General features: G+C 38.8%; 1 protein-coding gene and 2 long non-coding RNA genes across 12 annotated transcripts in view; 1 reads left to right on the top strand and 2 right to left on the bottom strand.

Moving 5' to 3' along the window:
• Positions 1-24,134, top strand: part of LOC134753945 (uncharacterized) — a 102,035-nt gene that overhangs the window by 52,881 nt on the left and 25,020 nt on the right. For 8 of the 10 annotated variants that reach the window (XM_063689968.1, XM_063689966.1, XM_063689964.1 and 5 more), the window contains 2 exons: positions 11,987-12,099; positions 23,202-23,319. In XM_063689968.1, the coding sequence (XP_063546038.1) occupies positions 11,998-12,099; positions 23,202-23,319 (220 nt within the window). In that variant the 5' untranslated portion in view covers positions 11,987-11,997. Of the gene's footprint in view, positions 1-7,763; positions 7,909-11,986; positions 12,100-23,201; positions 23,320-24,134 lie in introns of those variants that run through there. The other 2 variants (XM_063689965.1, XM_063689970.1) reach the window with 2 other exon arrangements.
• LOC134753987 (uncharacterized) overlaps positions 1-24,134 on the bottom strand; it is a 234,832-nt gene that overhangs the window by 43,240 nt on the left and 167,458 nt on the right. The gene's annotated exons all lie outside the window — the stretch shown is intronic.
• LOC134753988 (uncharacterized) overlaps positions 1-24,134 on the bottom strand; it is a 146,518-nt gene that overhangs the window by 11,958 nt on the left and 110,426 nt on the right. The gene's annotated exons all lie outside the window — the stretch shown is intronic.

The following is a 24,134-nucleotide window of genomic DNA, read 5'->3' on the forward strand; positions in this document are numbered from 1 at the left end:
TGGCGTACTTGATCTTAGAAAATCGGACAGGCTATACAAAAAAATTACAAGCCATGATTAGTTAATAGTTATTTGTTTAACAAGGGATCTAAGTTGTTGTTTACGCTACGCCTCGGGCTTATACTTAAACCTAGAGACCTAGAGGTACAAACAAGTAAAAGCGTGACGAAAAACGAATACTTAAGGCTTATTAAGAGAGGGACAAGTTACAGACTGACCAAAAAATGGTAATGACAAAGAACGGAAAAGATGAAAAAGAACGAGTGACGAATACAGATTATGCGAAATAAGAAATAAACAAAAAATGAGACGAGCGATAATGCTGATACCGAAGCCTTCAAGTCAAGTGAAGTAGTGTCTCCCACGTCCCTAATACTTTAGAATAACATAAATATAATCGATTAATTCGAAGAATTCGTTAGAAAGGGCCCATAAATGACACTTGTAGTTTTAACACTTCAAGCAAAATGAGTAATTTTTTTCAAGTAGACTAAGTACCTACTACTTTTACTGTTGTATGTCAGTTTAGTTCGATATGGCGGTTGAAAATAAAGCCCTAATAGAAGTTTACTCATAGGGTCGTAGGCAGCATTGCACTTGCGTTTTCTGAGCTGCTACATGTGATATAAATATATTATTTACATTTAATGGAACAATAGTACATTATTGCCAACAGTTCGAAGCCGGAGAGTAAAGGCCGATTTTCGTTTAAAATAGTTTAAATGTTTCTTACACATTTAAAAACAAAGTGTCTTAAATTTTATGTGCAATATAATTGAAACAACAAGTAAATTGCGGAATTTAAACATAATGTCATTACTTATTATGATATACAATAAGCAGCTTGAATTCAGCATTGGTATAGTAGTCAGTCATTATTTTCTCTAAAAGTCTTCTAGAAATCGATTTTCGCTCAAGTCATCTCGGATATGTATATCCCATCAAAAACATAAATGTGAAATGAGAGCCAAGTTCAATATTAAGAATATGCGTCGTCGTTGCCTTCGCAGGAAAAAGATTTGAGATTTATATGGGTGCCAAGTTCTAGTTTGCTGGGGATGTAATTAAAGTTCAGGATTTGTCTTGGCTAGTTTTCATATCAACAAACTAAATTTTAGAAAAGTAACATAGACAAATATAATACAGCGTGTACGTAAAAACTAGCAGGAATTATTAGTATTCATCATACTTGATTTCGAAACTAAAATTTATTTTTGCTATTCAAATCCGTTAGAATTTAGTGTGTAAATAATAACAGTTTTTGGATAATAATACAAATAACACTACATACAATTTCCCATCTAGATGCCAAATTTCAACTTGCTAGGTCATCTGAAAGTGGGTTAGGTTTTTGATGTTAGGTGAGTCAGTACGTACGTACGTCAGTACATGGGTCAATAGGTCAGTGAGAAAAACCCCGATTTTTAGATGTATGCATCTTAATAACCGGCTGACCTATATTCATTAAATTTGGGGTTCTAGTTAGCCTTAAGGGTCTATTTCATATGTGTATATTAAATCGATTTTGAGTTACGTAGGGATCAAAAGTGGCTCCAAATGGTTTGTGTGACACACTGCCGCAGCGTCGCCAGTTCTCTTCTTTTGAACTTTTGACACGCTGCCGCGCCTCTGGATATATTGTATATATATATTTTTTTATTTTTTTTTCTTAACAATATACATTGTGTCGAATATTAATTCATGGATATAAAATGATTAAATACATTAAACACTTGAAATAATCACATTAAAAATAGTTTATTCACAGTACAATACAACAAAAAAATATTCTAATACTAAATTAATGACTTCTACGAATAAAATAATAATAATAATGTCAACAATTGATATTATAGGTATGTCATTCACAATGCATAAAATAGTCAATAAAAAACATAATTATTTATTTTAATAAAAAAGGTTACTATTGCGATACAAATTAAAATGTCATTTACAAATTAATTGATAGAGTAGTAACATTTTTCTACAAGAAAAGCCTTTAATTTGCGCTTGAATACCTTACAGTCAGAGATCTGTTTATACTCTATCGGTAGTTTATTAAAAAGATGAACTGCCTGGTAGCTTGCTGAATGTTGTACAATTTTGAATTTAGGCACTAAACTATTTTTAAGGTCTTTTCTTCTCGTTGCAAGTCTCAAAGCTCTGTCGTAATCGCTTTCAGTTTCCTCCAAATTTTTGACTAGACCTGATAGGATAACTAAAATATACAGACAAGGCACAGTCAAAATTTTAAGTTTTTTAAAATGCTCCCTGCACGATTCCCACTGTGGTATTCTAACTATAATTCGGATAGCCCTTTTCTGCATCAAGAAAGCACTTCTAGTATTATATAGGTAGCTGTTACCCCACAATTTAATACTATATCGTTATTTAGATTCTATGAGGGCGTAGTAGAGGGATATTAGGTATCAATGCATTCAGTATGATGTCCTTAACAACATATGAGATGACAAGCGCGAAAATGGTGGAAATAGTAACTGTGACGTCATAAAGTCGGCGGCACAAACAAAATTGTTTTTTCTTACAAGAAAAGATACCATGCCAACGTGGTACTACATGCCCCAGCATCAAATGAAAGGGTTAAATATATAACATACTAAAGGGGCTCACTGATTATCAGTCCGCCGGCCTGTCAGTTGTTCGGAACTGTCAAATTTTTGTTCTAACTGACACGACCCTTTTATGTTCAATAATAATTAACCAGGAATATTAAAACATAAGAGAAGTACATTAATTTGAACAACAGTATAATTTTCTGTTACAAGAAACTAACATTTTTTTTAATAAAAACCTACCATGTGAGGTATTAAATGAAAGCGCATTGTGAGTAGGTAGAATACAAATATATAACATAGCTTTTTTAGGGTTCCGTACCTCAAAAGGAAAAAACGGAACCCTTATAGGATCACTCGTGTGTCTGTCTGTCTCTCTGTCCGTCTGTCACAGCCTATTTTCTCCGAAACTACTGGACCAATTACTTTAGTTGAAATTTGGTACACACATGTAAGTTTGTGACCCAAAGACGGCCATGTAACGTAAACAAATGAGTTTTAAACATGGTGGCCCCTTGGGGGGGTAAATGAGAAAATTAAAAAATTAAGTTTTTCAAACTATACCTATCGTGTTACATATCAAATGAAAGAGTTCATTCTGGTTCATTGTGAGAATCTCAATTTTTTTTAGGGTTCCGTACCTCAAAAGGAAAAAACGGAACCCTTATCGGATCCAACCCCTACGGGTTTTTTAAAGACATATCACTCGTTTTTATCACAAGACGTTTCACATAAAAAATACCTTGTTAAAAATTGTGTAATATAAGTTTAGAATGGATGTTTGTTCGGATGTTAGAATGGAAGTTTGGAAATGGATTGTGAAAAAAGTCCGTTTTTTTTCACAATCCATAACTTCCGCGGGATCAATATAGGCCTTCGTCCTTTAGTACACCTGCATTAAAAATGATTTTTTTGAGCAAGTGTGATAAAAATAAAATTAACTTTAATGTTTTGGTTTGTAATATTCTGTTTTAGTTGAAAAATACTTTAACTGAAAAAATAAATGTACCAGAACAGTTGGGCGATAAGTACTTTTCTAAATTTGGTAATAATTTGATGCTAACTGGTAAAATATAAAATAGACATAAGATGTAAATATGTATTATAAAACTGACATGTAACTTTGTCGATAGAATCCTCGATATCTTGGATACCTATTATAAATCCCAAGTGTTTTTATACACCATTACACCCTTCAAAGAATACATGTGAAACCACACAGAAAACGCCCTGAATTAACAAAATTTTTTGCTCGACCGAAATCTTTTCCTAGAGAGACAGAGATTGCGTCTCAGGATGTATGCTGACCCTAATTAACCGTCTTTGTTCGATTTGAATTACTGCCAGGCCGTGATCTCATCTGTCGGTCCACGTCGTTTGAACTTGCTTGGTCTTGGTACAAGTCATCCTTCACTAAAGTATTTGCCACACTGGATGCGTTCTGCCGGCAGCGGTCAGGTCAAACTTTAACTTCAAAGGTTGCTGTCAATGTTGTTCATGCATAATGCGGGTTTGACCTGACCGCTGCCCGCAGAACGCATCCAGTGTGGCAAATCCTTAAATCATCTTCTAGAAATGCATTGAACGAATGTGTATTTACTAACATCCTTCCCCGATTGTCAGATCGGAAACGAGAATGAGTACTAACAGTTTTTCATAGAGCCTTAATTACTGATTCTCAATCATTTTGTTCAGGTTGTTATCAAATCTTGCGAAAAGTGTTATCCGTCTTTCCCAGTAATCGACGTCAGCTGTGCTATTGTCATACCCTCCTAAGTCCCAGCTTTTTTTAAACATCATAGTCCTAGAGGCCTCTTGTTCATTTTTTTGCACACAATAAATATTTGCTGTCAGTCCTGAACAGACTATTTACAACCCTATGGACTGTCAGAACACTCCGCGCGAGCATTCAAATTTGAAAGCGGGGGCATCTAAAAATTTTGTATCGAAATATGTACTATCGGTGTTTATTACTATAGTAACTTACTTAATGCTGGGACTGAAGGGTGAATTTTATTATGTACAAAATTTGGTACCGCAGGACTTAGGAGGATACATAGCCATACCTTGTCATAAAAAGTTGGTTTATACATAATGGGTTGTAAAAGAGAAAAATATGCATGTCGTCTTTCAATTAATTCTTTTTTTTTTCTATAATAATAGGAGATACGTTATATATGGTCGACCTTCACCCATACGTCTGACGGATGAAACTTATATTTTATGAAAGAAAATATGTTCCTCAACATAAATAAATAGGGTTCATTCATATGAATAGTAACATAATATAAAAAAAGCTATAACTTTGTGAGGAGTGAGTTATAACTTTTATTTTCATCTCACGCGGCAACAAAATACTAAATAGGCCTTTGTCCTTCAATACACCTGCATGAAATAAGATCTTTTTCGAGCAAGTGTGATGAAAAATATACTAAAGATTTCCAATCCTGGATGTAGCTCTTTTATAAATCACCATATTATTAATATTAAGATATAATTATTGCGCCATTTGCTAGGGTCAGACAATGGGTTTGTTTGTCCGTTGCCGTTCATACGCTGGACAATAATTGCTTTGTAGTATCCCCGCCCTCAGAAGGCCACATCGTCACCGCACGGAGCGTACAACGTAGTACGGAGTATTTTGAGTGATGACTCATTATTTTTATACACTAATGATAGTAATGATTCAAAGGGAAGCGACAAGGGCTTATTTAACGTACAAATATGTAGGTATAGGTATCATAGTAATACAAGTGTTGTAAATATTTTTCAAATTATAATCGATCAATTTATTCTGATTCTCTAATTTGAGGAGAACCATGAGCGTTCACATCGGGATATTAATACCACGAGTATAATACAAGTAGTTTGTTTGTTACTGATGTATTCTAGCATATATAATATATATACCGTAGCTTATACTGGCTCAATTGTTAGAGCTTATAAAAAAAGTTTGTTAAATACGTCATTTTTAGAGATCCGTGACCAAAGGGTGACACATGGAGCCGATCTGGCGGTAAAATATATGGAGACCCTCCTCACTAATTCCTGTCACGGTGAGCTCTTCCCAGAAATCGAGGGCTTTATGGTGGCTATCCAGGATCAAATGATTGAGATCCGTAACTACCAAAAGTTCATTATGAAAAATAGTATAGCAGATAGCCAATATAGTACACCTGAAACTTGCAATTAAATACAACCTAGTTCCTCAGCCATGCAGCTGTCACTTACTAAAAGTATATTCCGGAAAATGTTTTATTTTAGAATACCACACTTACAAAATGTATTTTTAATAGAGCTATTCTAACTGACCGAACCACACACTTTAATAGACCTGACATGACAAACAGCCCTTTTAATAGATATCGCAATCCCGAAAACACATAATTTGTAAAATACAATAGCTGAAACACTTACTAAATATACGGATTTAAAAGATGAATTAGCCAGGATATGGAAATTATATAACGTTACCATAGTGCTCATTGTTTTGTTAACTACAGTACTATCAGTACCCTTACGACGAGTCACTGACAGTGTCAACACAAATATAAGCATAACAACAGACAATTTATAAAATCTACACCATAAACTAGTTTAAATTTGTTGTTAAATACTGGTATTTCGTATTTTTCTCTTATATACCTAGGTCACAAGTTATGTTGTTACAAATCCACATCAATAAATATATCAAGTTCCACTAAAATCATATTGTTTCTCTCTTTCGTTCGTTTTTAGCTGTATACTATATATAATTAATTTATTAATTGTAATATCACTGAAACATTGTTTAGTGATCAACGTGTAAATAAACTACATTAAGTTATTTAATGAAAAATCTACACGATCGACGACTCTCTCCTATACTTAAGTAAACACAAGACCAATGAAAACGGGTCACGGGAATAGGAAACTCGAGTTCGAGTTTACTACTAAACGCAAGTAGCAGATGTATGAATTTGCACTACCCAAACACTCACCAAACCAAATGTATCACACTACTGTGTGTGCCACACTAACACTAACCAAATGTGTAAACAGGCTCTTAGATTAAAATAAATGCCATCTGCCATAAAATTGCAATAGCCCTCTAAATTTTCAACGTACCTAAATAATCAGATTAGCTAAGAATGCGAAAATGTAACTAGCGAGATACCGAATAGAACCGGTTAATTTCTAAACAGGTGTCGCGTTCTGTAAGAATCAAGCAAAGGTCAAGGATGAACCTTAAAAATTACCTGACTTCCAATATTGTTTACCAAAAATTGAATTCTGCAGTCTGATAACCATAATTTTGTAAGGGCATAATTGAATTACCGTCATACCTTTTGAAATAATCATAGACATAGTATAGTAGTTATAGACATGAAACCGAGCGACCAGGGGTAAGAGAAAGACATATTCATGTATTGACAGGTTAATGTATGGCAGCATAATCCTTTTTCTCTTTCACTCTTATAAATTTTGGTATTTCGCCATCGCCTCCTACCTATGCTGCCATAACCCGACCATGAAAAAAAACCCGGTCGGTGATAAGAACAAAGCATGGCACTATATTCTCTTTCCTCTTATAGGAATCTCAATAAGACTATCTTTCTCTATCAATGAGTTACATGAGTTAGGTTAGGTTAGAAAACCAAAAAAACAAAATTATTCGATCAAATATAGATATTAAGATTAGAAAAATCGCTATTCATACATTGTTAAGTACGATTTTTGGAAAATCCATCTAGCTACCGGTAGGCTGGTTAATCCGGAGTTGATGCCTTTAGCAAAAGGAGTTGCATGATGGTTTTGGTTATGACCCGACGGATCGGAGATGGATTTAGGATGAGAAGCCGATTTGATGATTGCTGAAGAAATTATTTCTCCAAAACAGATCGACCGATTTAGTTGCGGTTTTTTGTAAAGGATTTGTAGTAAGTACACCATCAGCGATTGTTTTTTGACAGGTTTCAACCGAACAGATCACTTACTTTTATAATTTTGTAAGGGATTTTTATTAATAGATTTTTAAAAATAAATTTCTATGGAAGGGTGAAATATTAATAAAATAACATCAGTTTTAGCATGCTAAAGGGCACTTAACGGGCATTTGCGTAGACATGTCGGAAATATCCACAACTGATAACAAGTTCAGTAAGTCGACAGTAGTTCACGGCATGACTTCATTACTACAAGTATTATGCTAAAAACGACATCTTATATGTATAAATGTTAATTATATAATGATGTTTAATAAAACTTTAACTTTATTGTGTAGTTGGATCCTGGTTTCCTGTGCTTTATCATATAATTGTGATTGTAATTCAACTTGTGATCAATATTTACAACAGTAAGTTTTTTATTCCGGTGTATTTGCTGTCCTTGTTTTCTGTCATAAGTAGGCTTGGGACTTTTGGGTGCTTACCGTGGTTCTTTACAAGTTGTTGACCAATCACGTATTGTTTTACAATAGTGTGCTACAGAGTACAGATAGTGTTCTAGAATCTAGATAAACTAGAAAAAGTGTTACATCGGAATTACGATTTCGATGACGATACGGGTCTTGACCACAATCGGCAAAACTGGTCAAAAATTTAACTATATAATCAGTTTTGTAATCAGTAAACGTGGAGGGATCGTCCTCAACCCTCAACACAAAAGATTTTTTGAGTTCTAGACTAGAACTCATTTAACCCCGCAAAATACAGACAAATATAAATAGCAAAGGTCCATTCTTACTACCATTTTAATGATGAACAAGAAATAGAAAATTAATCGATCTTTTTACCATTTCGTTACCCCATCCCTGCGCTGGCTTTCATTGCTTTCTCTTACCGGTAGGGCCGGTCCATGTGGTTATCTTTTTGGTCCACCTGGCGTTTTTCATACGTGCAATATGGCCGGCCCATTTCCACTTAGTTTTTTGCAGTGTAGTAAGGCGTCTATGACTCTTATATATGCACTTTTTTTATCTTTTGTTCTCAGTTTTAGGTTTAGGAAGCGTAAGCATGGCTCTGAGTTGTTGCTATCTTATTTTTAACCGACTTCAATTTCATAGAAGGAGGAGGTTCTGTATTCGGTTGCGGCTATATGTTCATTTCGTGTGTTTATTGAATATCTGTCGCGAATATCGCGAATCGGCTAATAGCTGCCAACGTCATGGAGTAGATGGCGCTCGTAGTCACGTTTAAGTGAAATAACCGCTTCTAGGTTGTTGTGATTTTTAAGGGTAAAACAAGAGGGTATACGCGCGAACGACAGTAAGAAAAGGAGGTTGTGTGCGAGCAAAGCCACGGGAAGAGTGATATTTGCTTTAGGATCTATTCAAGGACTTTCTTATGGTGTTATTAGAATAATGAGATGTCTATTGTAGATTCTGACTAACATTCATTGTGATATCAGTATTCAGTGTCAGTAAAGGCATCAGCTCATTCGATAGGTTAATAAGTATAGTGAGCTTGACGACAATATCCATGTTTGCGATGCATAAGATAAAGTCGGTAAGACACACGAATCCAAGACAATTTTTTTCAGTTTTATCGGAATATTTGACTTGAGAACTTCCTTGAGGCTCCAAAACTTGTTCCAGGCCATTATTTACACATCTAGTTAGTTCATCTAGGTTAAAAATATTTTTTTACCCAGGTATATATATTCCTCAACATATTATAGGGACGTTGTTAACATTTATGGTGATTTTTTTATTGTTTGTCATTACGTTCGTTTTTGTCGTTTTTATTAAATTCAGACTAGTTTCGTTGCTGACAGTATGGATTTTATTCATCATAGACTAGCTGTGATGCACTTTCTGAGAAGAGTACTGCCATATATTGATTTAAACTAACACGATTTTTCACTCATAATTTTAAAGTAACACAGGACTAAATCGCGTAAAAACACGTTTATTTATGGCCTGACGTTTCGAACTGACGTTACGTTCGTGGTCACAGGCAGACTGGCGAGGAATTGTATCAATATGTTCTTGCTGCGAGTTTTGCGAACTACCCGCACTTGATCTGGATTATTAACTTGTACGCTAGGGTTGTCACTTTGCCTACACACAACACACAACATCCGATGGTATGTGATGAGATGTTTTTTCCCCCTTACATTTGCTAATCACTGGATTCCACGAAGACGAAATCCCCTGTCCCTTATTTTAATTGAAATTTCAATGTTCTCTGATTTCAATTGCTTCACGTACTTTCCTGCCGTAGTAAAGACGTTCCGTTGAGAGGACTAAAACTTTGACTTTGTGTTAGTTTAAAATTAAGAGTACTATGTTGTCCGCGAGTCTAAGATTACTCAGATATTTACCGTTTATGAACATACCTTTCTTTTTGCGATTGAAGATTTTTCATTATATTTTGAAGTACGGTAAAAAATATTCTCGGTGATGATAATTGTGACACACTTACATATAGTTTAAATTATTTCAACTGAGCTCATTCACTTACCTGTACTAACAATGGCATTGTATTATTACAATACTATTATCTGCTTTTGTTCTCGTAGCCGCCTACCAGTTACTTACAAAATAAGTTAGAAGTGCATTGCATGTATATTGAATTTTTAGCCTTATTCTTTGTTGAATGGGGTTAAAATGGTCTAAAAAGATAATATCATATTCAATCTTTTGTGAAATCATATCCATCTTAGACACTTTGAGTGTCGACGGTTGTAAAATGCAATAAAAGTTATGTTAGCCATTATATTTTGTAATCTATTGTTAAATAAATAGAGTCGTTAATCTATACTAACATTTCAAGGCAGTTATAATCTGCTTTTACTACGAGGTAGTTATCCTAATTTGTGGTTTACCACTCAATGGTATTGTATTCTTGAGACTCTTTGAGTAAACAAGCTCAATTCATAAAATTAACACTATACCTTCTCAGACATTTAGAATTTACGAAGACATTTTTGAATATTTGTTTTAGTTTATTATGTTTTATAAAATAAAGGGATTTTTTTATGAAACCAATTTCACTGTTAAATTGCTGTTTGAAATAGTTATTTACGATACAAGTGCGGAAAAGAGGAAATTCGAAATGAGTGGCGATAAATTAAAACACGACCTAGAATAGATTTTGTTATTATTATTGAACCCACTTCAATATTTTTTTTTCTAATGCATGTTCTATAAGAGAAACAATTGTAAATAAACATTGTACTATTATTACCTAAATATCGTTATTTACGATTATTTGTGTATCGTACATTTATAAAAACAATATCGAATGTTGCCTTTGGAAACTTAAAACATTCTTGCAGTAAGAAAATACGCCTTCTTTGACAGGCGTTCCGTTCCATTCAGACAACTTATTAAGAACGGTTTTTCGACATTTTAAAAATAAACGTGTTATAATACTTATAATGATGAAGAGGTAAGTAATAAAATATGAAATATGCATATTTTTCATATTCTTACATTAACAGTAGGTTTTTATGTTGATTACGACGTTTAAAGAAAACTAATATTAACACTCATCAATAAGTAGTCATGAATTGGAACAAGTAAAAATTTTAAAAAATTGGAAAAGTAAAAAGCACTAGTTCGCGAAAACCAACTTTCCGCACGTTAAACAGCCACGAAAAGTAGCACTTTTTAAGCAACTGTATTAAAAAAGCCTTTTCAGCTTTTGTAATAGATACATATTACATATTATATAGTACATATACATATATATAGCATGGCATATTCGACTTAGGTTTGTAACATTTTTTTATGTCCTCAACTCTTTTATAATGTGTTTACTTATAGGTATAGTAGGGCCTATAGCTGTTTGAATTACATGGAATTACCGGGTGACAGGGGGTCAAAGTTTTAAGGTAGCTTTCGTGAGGTTCTTTACTAACTACCTGCTTTATTTATAAATAGAATAGGGAATATGTTGGATACCTATTAAATTTGTTTTTAGTTTACAAAAAAATACTATCCATTGATTCTGAGAAATCAAATGATGCCGAATGACTCGTAACAAGTATATTGTTCTTAGCGATGGGGTAAGTCTTTGGGAATTCTATATTAAAGGTACATGACTAGATATTGATTTTTCTTGTTCGTTGTACTCACCCTTCGAGAAGTTTAATCTACAGAAATCTAGTTTTACTTGTAAACACTGATAAATATAAATACAACGTGCGCGCAGTTCACTATTTTTCATTGTTACAGTAGTTACAGTATCTACGCTACGGCAGGCGTCTTATCTTATACTAGTATTGACATTGGAGCTCTCTCGTTTTGATATGAAACTTGAATTTAGTTAATTCATTTTTATGAGTGTCTATAAAACTGTCTATAATGCGGATTTACTGCACATTAAAAATGTGTGTATCGGAAGAACCATTATTCAATTTTTTTAAGGCATTTATTATGTGAATATACTAAGGTATAGTCTAATAATGATTTAATTGTTTTGTTTCAGAGAGGTAGCGAATGCTTGGGAGAGAAAGGTGGGCAAGCCAGACCAGCCGGCGCCCGCCAATCGCGTCAAAAGCCTTTTCTACGACATCCAGCTATATCCGACCGATCCCCAAGGTAAGCTTCACTTATGATAATTTCGAAGTTTTTGCTGTCATAAACTCCATAAACATTGTAGGTACTATGGGCACCATACACGTACTGTATTATGTTGTATGTTTACAATAGTAATTGGGATTCGGTGAAACCAGAACTGCTGCCTTGTAGCTAAAATTGATTGTATTGATGTGTAGTCTAATTCCAATTTCTGCTTCGCATTTCACAATCAATGTAGATGGAACTAAAATTTGACGTTTGATATTTTAGTTATCACAAAACATGTTTCTCATATGTTAAACAATCAATGAATATTTGCTTGTTACCTACGTTGCAATTGTTACAATAGATTACTTTACGTCGATGTCCCAAAATGAATTGATCGCCTATAAAAACCGATTTCTTATCCGATGCCCTCTATAAAACACTAGCTTTTGCCCGCGGTTTCACCCGCGTGATTTAAGAATCTATGTCGTTTTGTCTAATGTATAGGGTGCGGGGGAGGCAGGGGAAGGAGATCTACGAAAATATGGTTGTATAACGACTTACAAAAGTTGGTTTTTATGGTTTATGGTTCGCAGGTAGAATATATATATAATCGATTCCATTGCTATCCAGTATAAATAGTTTCCTAGGGGTCAACTTAAGGTAATGTACTAAAAAGCCAGAATATTTAAAAAAAACTTTTTCTATACATTTACTATGGAGAAAACGTGAAATTTTATTCACAGTTGTCTATCTCGCCAATCAGCCCTGTTACGTTTAAGGACCATAATACTGTATGAAAACATTACTGTAGGACTGATGGACGAGATAGAAAACTGTGAATAAAATTTCACATTTTCTCCATAGTAAATGTATGGAAAAAGTTTTTTAATTTGTGGCTTTTTAGTAGGTACATTACCGTAAGTTGACCCTTAGGAAACTATTGATACTGGATAGGAATGGAATCGATTGGCATAAAAATCAAATATTTTGATGAACAAAAATATACATTTGGTCAGCCAAAATGTATAATTGGTCAGCAACTTAAGGTTAGCAAGTATTTCTAAACCAGTTCGCAATTAATGTCATACTGAGCTGCTCTAAATGGATTTGGTTGGCAAATTCATTATTTGATCGGCAGTAAGCTAGAAAGCGAGCTACCATTAATCAAATTTAGTTAATATAAGCAATCAGTGGCTAAGCGGATTATTTCTTTTTGGATTACAACTTAACTGATTCGCAAAAATTGATTAGCTGGAAAATCAGTTGATCAGCACATATCTAACCAACCTAACCTTTGAACCCTTTGCTCATCAGCTGGTTTTAAAACAAGAAATATATTCCCCATCATTTGTTTACATACATTACACTGTGAAGGTCGCAGTTCTAACCTAACCTAAGCTTCTTTTCTAGTAGCAGTTGGATTCAGTGAAGGTCACAGTTCTAACCTAACCTAACCCACTTTTCTAGTAGCAGTAGGTTTCTGTAAAGTTCGCAGTTCTAACCTAGCCCACTTTTCTAGTAGCAGTTCGTTTTTGTGAAGGTCGCAGTTCTAACCTTTTTTTTTTTTTTTTTTTTCGTTGGAAAAATGCTTTATGCATACCCACACCCTCGGGGGAGAAAGTGCGGGTTATGTGGGACTCGGCAAAAGGCGCCACTACCCACTAAAAAACCAACGGTATGCCTGCGCGCCGCCAATGGGGCGTGGCCACGGGTTCTCTTAAGTACGCAACCGTGACCACGCCGGCGCCGCCCGCCACTACCACATGCAGCGGGCCCTTCTCTGGGGGGGGGGGCTAGGGAGTAACTTCTAGCCCTGCCTCCTCAGAAGGCGCGTGGGCACACCACGCGCGCCTTCTCTGCGAGGCCTATGTAATGGGCAGCGACGCCCCCGCGCCGCTGCCCAGACCTCGCTAGGTAGGGGGGAGGAGATGGGCATACGCCCTCCTCCGAGCCCCTGCGCGCTTGCGGCGGATCGGGTGCGAGGCTGGGTCGGCCTCCCGTTCCCTCTCCGCTGCCTCCTTCTGCGACATTACATCCTCGCAGAAGGAGAGGACCGCTTTCCACGACCTCTCGTCGGCGACCATAGCCTTAACTACGGCCGGCAAGGAGAGGTCGTCCCCCACCACTGCCATGAGGTCACGGCGCTGCCCCGCCCAGGCTGGGCATTCCTCCAGGGTATGCTGCGCCGTGTCCTCGCCGCAGCTGCACTGGTGACACTCGGCCGTCACCTCCCGTCTTGCGAACCGGTGCAGGTAGCTCCCGAAGCAGCCATGACCCGTGAGCACCTGCACCAACCGGAAGGTTAGCGAGCCCCGCTCTCTTTCCAGCCAGTCTTGTAGGACCGGCCGGACCGCCTCGACAGTCCTGTGTCCTCCCTCGCGCCCAGCTAGTTCTTCCTCCCATTGGAGGACGATGGACTGCCGGACGAGGAGCCTCTGCGCCTCTACTTCCCTGGGCGCAGGATGGTACTCCTGGAGCCGGAGGTCCCTGCGCCACTCGTACAGGGCCGCTTGGGCCTCCGCCTCCAGATCCCAAGGAGGCGTTCCCGCTAATAGGCACGCCGCATCATATGAGGTGGTGCGGTACCCGCGTACGACGCTGATGGCCATCGCCCTCTGAGCCTTCCTCAGCAGGGCGACATTTCGGGCCACCAGAGTCACCGCCCAGATCGGCGCCCCGTACAGGGCCATCGATCGCACCACCCCCATATACAGACGGCGGCTCGCAACCTCCGGCCCCCCGATGTTGGGCATCAGCCTCTTCAGTGCGGCCGATGCTGCCATTAGTCGGGGGGTCAGGCGGGCAAAGTGCTCGCGGAAGCTCCAGCGGGAGTCGAGGACAAGTCCAAGATATTTCATGTTGGACTCTACCTCGATTCGAGTGCCACCAACGACGATGCTGGATCCTGCAGGTGGGGCCTTCCGGGCAGCGTGGAAGCAGAGCGCCTCGGACTTGTGCAGCGCCACCTCCAGACCCAGCATCGTTATGCGTCTCACCACCTGTGCTACCATCACGGTGGCGAGGCGTGCTGCTTCCCGGTACGAGGTCCCCCGGGAGGTGACTAGCGTGTCGTCTGCGTAGCAAGTCACACTTGACCCCGGGAGGAGCTCCCCCCGCAGCACCCAGTCGTATCCAATGTTCCACAGGAGCGGCCCTAAGACCGAGCCCTGTGGAACACCGCACGATGTCTCCCACCTTGTCAGCCCGCCGCCCCGGACCGGATACTCCACACACCGCTCCGAAAGGTAGGCCCCGACTATTTGACACAAATAGGGAGGCACTTTATGGTGTTTCAGCGCCTCCCTAATGCACGACCATGGCAGGGTGTTAAAGGCATTGGCGATATCCAAGGACACCGCCAGGAGAACCCCACCATGGTCAACCGCCTCATCCGAGAGGGCTTTAATGCGCGCGACCGCATCTACGGTCGACCTGCCCTCTCGGAATCCAAACTGGTGTTCGGACAGGTCAGGTCCTACTCCCCGGAGGTGCTTGATGATGCGACAGCAGATGATACGCTCGAAGAGCTTGTCGGCCTCGTCGAGCAACACGATCGGACGGTAGGCTGATGGAGAGTCCGCGGGACGCCCATCTTTTTTAAGGAGGACGAGCCGGCCGGTTTTCCAGATGGTCGGAAATCGGCCGGACTGTAGACAGGCATCCAGTAGCCCGCGGAATCTCTCCCCCAGGGCCCGCAGCGCCAGAGCGAGAACGCGTCCCGGGATCCCGTCTGGACCCGGTGCCGTGTTTTTAGCTTTTAGCCTCAGCACGGCTGCATCTAGCTCTGCCTCCGTTACCGGAGGCACCACGACTTCCGCAACCTCATACCCTACGAGCTGATGGGGAGGTGCCATTGCTGGGGGCTGGTGTTCCGGTCTGTTCGGGAACAGGTTGGAAACAACCAGCTCCAGCAGTCGAGGCTCGAGACTCTCCGTCAAGGGGGGGGCCCAGGGGCGTAATTTGCCCCTGACCGCCTTGTACGGCCTCCCCCATGGATCTCGGTTTAGCGTCTCGAGAAGCTCCGCTCTGGCGCTCGCCTTCGCCTCGCAGATGGATAGCTGCAGCGCCTTAACCGCCTCTCTATAGGCTCTGTACAGCCGCGTCTCCTCCACGACGTCTCGGGTCTGCCTTCGTCGGCGGCACCGTGTGTACTGGCGTCTCGCCCTGTTGGACCGGGATCGGAGTTCTTCGATTTCTCGAGACCACCAGTACACTTGGCGCTTCGGAGGCCGTGGCTTGGCTCGTGCCATACCTGCGTCACAAACTTGTGACATGGCTTCTCGAAACCAGGCTGCCTCTTCCTCGACCTCCACAGGCTCGGAAGATGTTGTCCAGGCCTGGACGAGGGACGCTATCTCCACCGCTTCACGATCTAGGCTGTTCAGGGCCCATCGAGGGGAAGGGTTCGCAGCACGGCCATTCGGACGACGATCCGTGTCTGTCGTGCCTCCGGAAGACGTGGAGACATCGAACCGGATGTACAAATGGTCTGATAATGTCTCCACCGTCTCTAGTACTCTCCAGTCACGGACACGGGTCGCGAGTGCCGGGGTCGCGAACGTAACGTCCACAATGGACTCTCCCTGCCAGCGCACGCAGGTGCTGGCCGACCCTTGGTTCAGAACCGACATGCCGGTCATCGTCGCCCACTCCTCAAGAAGGTCTCCACGAATATCTGTTGCGGGACAGCCCCAAGCCGTGGATTTGGCATTTAAGTCCCCCGCGACAACTACCTGGCGCGGTTGGGTCTGCCCAGCGAGAGCCGCTAGCTGGCCGAGGAAAGCTTCGAACTCAGAGACTCTTCTATTGGGGGAGAAGTATACCCCGATCAGGGTGATTTCGCCCCAGAGGACAGCCACATACCCTTGACCCCTCGCCAAGGTGGACGGGGGCGGTATGCCCTCTGCCTTTGTTATAATGGCCACTACGCCGTCTAGGTCCGCGGCCCAGTTATGGCTGGGAGGGACATAGTACGGCTCTGCGACCACGGCGATATCTATCGACCACTGCACCATGGACTGCAGGAGGAGATCTTGAGCCCCGGCGCAGTGGTTTATATTCGCCTGGAGGACCCGATTAAGTGACTTCGTCATTTTGTCGCATTAATCAGGCCCTCTTGTGCAGCCGGCGGCGCTGACGCTCCAGGGGCGCTTGGTTTGCTGGCCTCCTTCTAGCAGTTCTAACCTAACCTAACCCACTTTTCTAGTAGCACTAGGTTTCCTTAAAGGTCGCATTTTTAACCTAACCCAACCTACTTTTGGGACAAGTGCCTATTTGCCTAATCATCGAATGAAATGCACGCACACGATTAGCTGCTCGTGTCACGTGGACTGATTTCGTTCCGCCTGCAACTCTGCCGATTTTTCATATCAAACGTAACCCATCTTATTATATCAGATTACCGTTCCTTTAATATACATACGTCTCAATTAAACTGCTTAGATGTTTTTTCTACCAACCAATTTTTAGATCTTGCTGACCGAATAATATTTTTTTAATACAGTTGCTCAAAAAGTGCTACTTTACGTAGCTGTTTAGCGTGCGGAAAGTTGTTATTCGCGAACTAGTGCTTTTTACTTTTCCATTTTTTTTAAATTTATACTTGTTCCAATTCATGACTACTTATTGATGAGTTTTAATATTAGTTTCCTTTTAACGTCTTCATCAACATAGCAACCTACTGTTAATGTAAGAATACGAAAAATATACATATTTTATGTTATAATATCGTAAAAAAATGAGTGATTCCAGTTGATGAAGATGATCTAACGCCTGTGGATGTTGCACTTTCCTCGCTATAGTGAGGGGAAAAGTTTTGTGTTACACACGGGTGCAAATGTATTTTACTTCTCATGTGTTTAGCCTTAGGAACAATCGTGCCAAGCGCCATCGCCTGAGACAAAAATGCATACTCACGGCACTCACATAGCCTACGAATTCAAGTTCAAAAAAATTATAAATTTTGAGAGGCTTTATTTCGGAAACTATTAGATCTACAGAGACAATTGTTGTCTCGTATTGTAGCAAATTTACTCTACTTTAAAAACGTCTTGAGAAGGTACTATCAAAAACTAGTCCTTTAGGGAGTTTAGGGTTATAATCACCCGCGGGAAGTTTCGCGGTTTTTTTAATTTTTGTCAAAGTAGCGTTCGGCGCTCGAGGTCACAAACTTGGATTATTCATTAGGCCAACATTATCAACAAGTCTGCAAAAAATCAGAACTACCGGATTTGACGCAAACGCTAAATGTATTAAAGGCTTAAAGTAAAAATGTGTACAAATCCTCCACACTTTCTCCGAGTTAAGTGCATATGCAGTGCAGCAACTTAATATAAAAAAATAGTACATTTCGATGCTAGTGCGGAAAGTATGTCATTACTTGAGTATCATTAAGTAGCTTGACAGATAACAAAACGTAAAACGCTCATGATAATGGTTCGTTCGATATTAATTATCATTAAATAAATGGTTTGAGAATCTAATAAAAAATACCAAATTTAGCTTTATTTAATGATTTTATGTCATAAACCTTAAAATTCCATAAGAAACGTTTGTTTTTTTATAATGATGTTAAATATAATTCTGAACGCACAAGTTGAGTCGATGCAATTTCAAAACGCATCGTTGACATTTCATACATCAGAAATGTCAACATTGTCAACAATTTTTTTACAATTTTCCGAGCTAGTGAGGGGAAAAAATATTTTCCCCTCACTAGCTCGGAAAGTTGTCGTTTATCCTTCAATACAAGCGGGGAAACACGCGTTTTATCCACTAGTGGGGAAAGTAATTTGACCTTGGATGGAGCGTGTTTAAGTAGCTTGACAGATAACAAAACGTAAAACGCTCATGATAATGGTTCGTTCGATATTAATTATCATTAAATAAATGGTTTGAGAATCTAATAAAAAATACCAAATTTAGCTTTATTTAATGATTTTAAGTCATAAACCTTAAAATTCCATAAGAAACGTTTGTTTTTTTATAATGATGTTAAATATAATTCTGAACGCACAAGTTGAGTCGATGCAATTTCAAAACGCATCGTTGACATTTCATACATCAGAAATGTCAACATTGTCAACATTTTTTTTACTTAAAACCTTTTCTCACCGACTCGCGTAAAAATACACAACTTCCAGAGTTTTCTGTTATAATATCGTAAAGAAATGAGTGATTCCAGTGATGAAGATGATCTAACGCCTGTGGATGTTGCACTTTCCTCGCTATAGTGAGGTGAAAAGTTTTGTGTTACACACGGGCGCAAATGTATTTTACTTCTCGTGTGTTGAAACACTCGCTACGCTCAGGATTCTATTTTAGAACCACTCGCTTCGCTCGTGGTTCGCCTATAAAATCCTTTCGCTAGCTCGTGTTTCAATTCTACACTCGCGGGTAAAATACAACTTTGCACCCTTGTATAACAAATAACTATTTCACCGCACCAGCTGGTAAAGGCTCTCTTGATTGTTCAAAAACTGATAAGAAAGTTGCATTTTCTTAACATGTGAAGTAAAGTTATCAAATCCAAATTTTGAGTTGTTTTCTTATGTTTGCTAGTAGAATTGACTTTTAAATGATGATTTTGAATGATAAATATATAACGTTCATTTTAAATCGATTTGTTTTGATCTTGTTTGATATTTTACTGTTATTATTTTGTGTTGGTGTGGTGAAAAATTTTGTGTTTCATTCCGCGGCAAAATTTGGTTAACCCTCGTGCCTTGAAACCCTCGCAACGCTCAAGATTAAATTTTTCAAATCACTCGCTACGCTCGTGGTTTAATTTTGGAACCTTTCGCTTCCTCGGGTATCAATATTAGCACGAGAGGTTAAACAACAACTTTGCCCCCTTGTAAAACAAGTAACTATTACATCATCATCAGCACTCTTGATAATTGTCTACTTACAAATTATCTTCATAACAATTTATTAAAATTACGCAAAGACAATTATAGGCGATTATGACAACGGGCATTTCTAATCCAAGCCTAGTAATGCCAGTCGTAGATGGATGATAATTTGACGTCATCTCCATGATATTGATACTAGTGATCTGAATCAACACGACAGTTTATACCTACCTTTGCCATTATAAATGACGCATGCCTGTTCCGCATGCCGCACGTCGCCGTACACCATTTGACGAATAGACGGCGATGCATTGGAACATAACTAATTTATTGAAACCGTTGCCCAGATAAAAACTTATTGCACATGTTTTACTTAATGGAATAATAGGTGTGCCTCGGTTGACTTTATAAATTATTGTATTAGATATTTATGTTTATTGGAACATACATAATAATATGAGTAATCCGGAGAATCCCTAAAACACAAACAGTTAAAGTAATGAGTAATTTTTTTCCAGGTACAGTTTAAGTGATTTGAAGATAATAATAATGATTCATGAATTGTATTTCCCGGTACTTATTGAAGGGTGGGTTTGTTAAATACCTAATGCGCTACCGCAATTTCACACCAATTTCTGATCTTCGGTATAGTATGTTGTTCCTTAAGTCAAACAAAACTGATTTAGGTAGCTACGAGATCGTACCGTGCCTACCCCCCCCCCCCCAAAAGAGGGGGGAGAGGTCGACTCCCCAGGTCTAATTCATCATCATTTTCGGATAATTTAGGGACGAGGAATTCATTTTTGAAATATTTGAATTTGAAATAATAACCTTTTCATACAAAAAAAAATTAAAATGTTATGTAATTTTTTGTGACATTTTTGGGTGTTACAATCATAGTGTGGCGATTTACGCTAAATAAAAAATTTGACAATATTGCCCATTTATTTTCCATCCTGGAAACATCATTTTCAAGAAGGCATTCATACATTTTTTTGTAGGAAAAAAATAATTTATAGCCCGTGGCGGTGACGATTTTCATATAAATGGAACTATGGCCAAAGTCAAAGATTAAAAATGTTTACAAAAACACTGAATTTGGCGTTTTTAAAGGATGATTATAATGTTTTAATGGTTGTTTCATGCATTTTTGCCCTTTGTTGGTACATATTTGTTGTTTTCATTTTTCAGGGGACCTCCCCCCCCCCTCGTGGCTACCAGGCTAAAAGGAATAATCGTGCCAACCGGCATCCCCTGAGACAAAAGTGCATACTCAAGGCGCTTACTTACCCTACTATAATTGGCGTAAAATAATTTACACAAATTAATAAAAAAATACACGTGATATTTCCTTAGACCCCCCTCTCCCATGGGGGTCTATATCGGGTCGCATAATAATTGATTGTCCTAATGTAATGTTACATTACATACAAATTCATTTCGCATAATTGTTATTGTGCTGAAACTATTAAAATGTCTGAAAAATTATAAAACAAACCTAACCTAATTTCACTCACGTTTCACATAAAAAATACATTGTTAAAAATTGTGTAATGTACGGAACCCTTGGAACGCGAGTCCGACTCGCACTTGGCCGGTTTTATTTGCGTATGGTATGGAACCCTTCGTGCGCGAGTCCGACTCGCACTTGGCCGGTTTTTTATTTATTTGAATTCGCTGTAAAATGGGCCTCGAAATAAAACTTACAATTGTGCATTTTTCCATCTATTAGTTAAATAAAAGTGAGAGTGAAACACAGTTTGCTTTGTTGGTGTTTTAAGGAAGCTATTACTTATACTAAGTAATAACTATTTAGTTATTACATTCACTGCCATTCGTACGAGCAGAGTTCAAGAGTGCCGGCGGCGGTGATTCTATCGCAAAGTGCAAATTGTTGAACGCGGCTGTCATATAAAGCAAGTTACGGTTCTGTGTGGTTGTTAAGACACGCCCCTATTGTATATTTATGGCCTATGAATCTCACTAGCGAGCCATCTATTCACAGTCCACTGTTAATTTCTCTTGACAGACATCATCTCAGTTTATGTTATTTTACGAGTCAGATGATTATCAAGCACATCTTTGAATGACCTATGCTCTGTAGTTGCTAATTTTATGGTTCAACTAAACAGTTTATTCGTATACATATAGGTACATATTTCATATGATTTATTACTTTGCAGTTGAGTTTCTATATATATTTATTAAAGGTTAGAATTTATTTGTAGGCACATGATGGTTGGTCTATCTCGCGGCGAGATACTGTCGCGCCAATCATGTGCTCGGCCTACTAATACCCTTTGACTGAATACGTCGCAATTGATTATAGTCATCATAACATTATACTAGTTAATCAAACTTATCTACCATTCCTAATTACATTAGTATAACGCGACAGGTGTTATTACAATGATCTCACCAATTGCTCACTATAGTTGATGACCAATAACCGACTTAGGTCACGACCGCTCGTGATCCGGCATTGTAACTATACCGAGGCGGCGACGGACTCAACCGGAAGACCGCTTCGAAACGTAAGCTCGTTATTATTGTGTTTCATATGGTTTCGATAAACGTCATTTACTTACTGCGGTAACTTAAATTCAAATTCTAAAATGTCTTTACCTGATTTTACGTACCCCTGCGATATCAGTTACTAAATTTATTTCTTAATTTCTGAATCCTTTTATGCTTAAGTTGACTACGTTCTTTGAGAATTATTTATATGATTTCTATATAATTTCGATATAAGAAGGGAATTAAGGGAAGACAGTTCTCTATGAGATGACGCTGCTGCTACGCCAGCGCCATTAACGTTAATCAGGCCGTCTACTGTGCGTGGTGCAACCTGCTTTAAGAATATTACCACAATATAACAAGTACAGGGCTGACTATTAATTCTGTAATACTTATTTTCAAATATCACCATAATATAGCATACAGGATATAACGCTTTAATATCAATCATCTTGTTTGGATATACATCGCTGCAGTGTTAAATAAACCGTGCGAACACTAGAATTTAATGACATCCTTTTAACCTGAGAAATAGGTTTATCTGATCCGCAAGAGGGTAGAGATGTTTCAGATACTTTCACTGTGTCCTACTTTCCACAGTCCTAAATAGAAAGTGTCTCCAGTGTAGTAGTGCCTTACCCTTACTCTCAACGTTGTATTTCAAGGATAGATCCACTTACCAACTGTCCTTACCTACCAGCACTCCTTATCTCGAGCAGGCATAGTTCTCAATAGTCCATGTTCTAACTGCTCGCTATGTTTCAGTGTTCGAAATGCTGGTCTGCGCCAGACAGTGTGCGCGACGCAAGTCGCTCACACTTACATTCGGCGAGTTCTGCGTGTTCGCGGCCGAGCTGCGAAGGCATTCGAGGCAGGTCAGACAGTGAGTAATAATTTATTTACAAAAAGTAAAATTATAAACGACTGATATTAATATTACTCAACACATGTCACTTCAAAGATAGGTTGATGACAGTTAGTGTTCCCTAGTGTTAGTTCTCATTTTCTAACCAATAACTTAATAAAAATTTTATAATGTTCCAAAAACTATGAACGAAAATATCCGGTCTCTATAACATTTCTTCCATACTAAGAGTAAGAGTTGAAACAACAATTTGGGGAATTTACGACAAAGTAGTCGTCATGACCCTGTTTCAGTGTGCATTTTTTGTCAGTTTGATAAAGGACAACACTACCCGATGTGTTGTTTTAAAATCGGCACGCAAGTTCATTATACATTGCAATTCTTATACAAACCAATTGAATGAAACAATAAACGCAATAGACTCATGGTTAAACAGAAACAACTTACAAACTAATACATCAAAAACATGTTATATTCAGTTTCGGAACTACAAAACACAACTACATTGTCGGAATCAGATAATTGAGGGAGTTAACGAAATGAAGTTTTTAGGCATTATCGTAGATCAACACTGTACATGGAAAAATCATGTAAAACTAATATGCGACAAACTCGATAGGTTTGTCTACGCTTTAAAACAGCTTAGGACCGTAGCTGGAGAAAAAGCAGCATTGCTTGCCTACCACGGCTATGTTGCATCAGTGTTAAGATATGGCATATCAATATGGGGCAATTGCACAGATGTTAATAAAGCGTTCTTGATTCAAAAAAAGTGTGTTAGAGCGGTATGCGGAGCTAAGCCGAGAGACTCTTGCCGACCTTTGTTTAGGAAA

This window comes from Cydia strobilella, chromosome Z (assembly GCF_947568885.1).
Source record: "Cydia strobilella chromosome Z, ilCydStro3.1, whole genome shotgun sequence".
In the NCBI taxonomy this organism is placed as follows: Eukaryota; Metazoa; Arthropoda; class Insecta; order Lepidoptera; family Tortricidae; genus Cydia; species Cydia strobilella.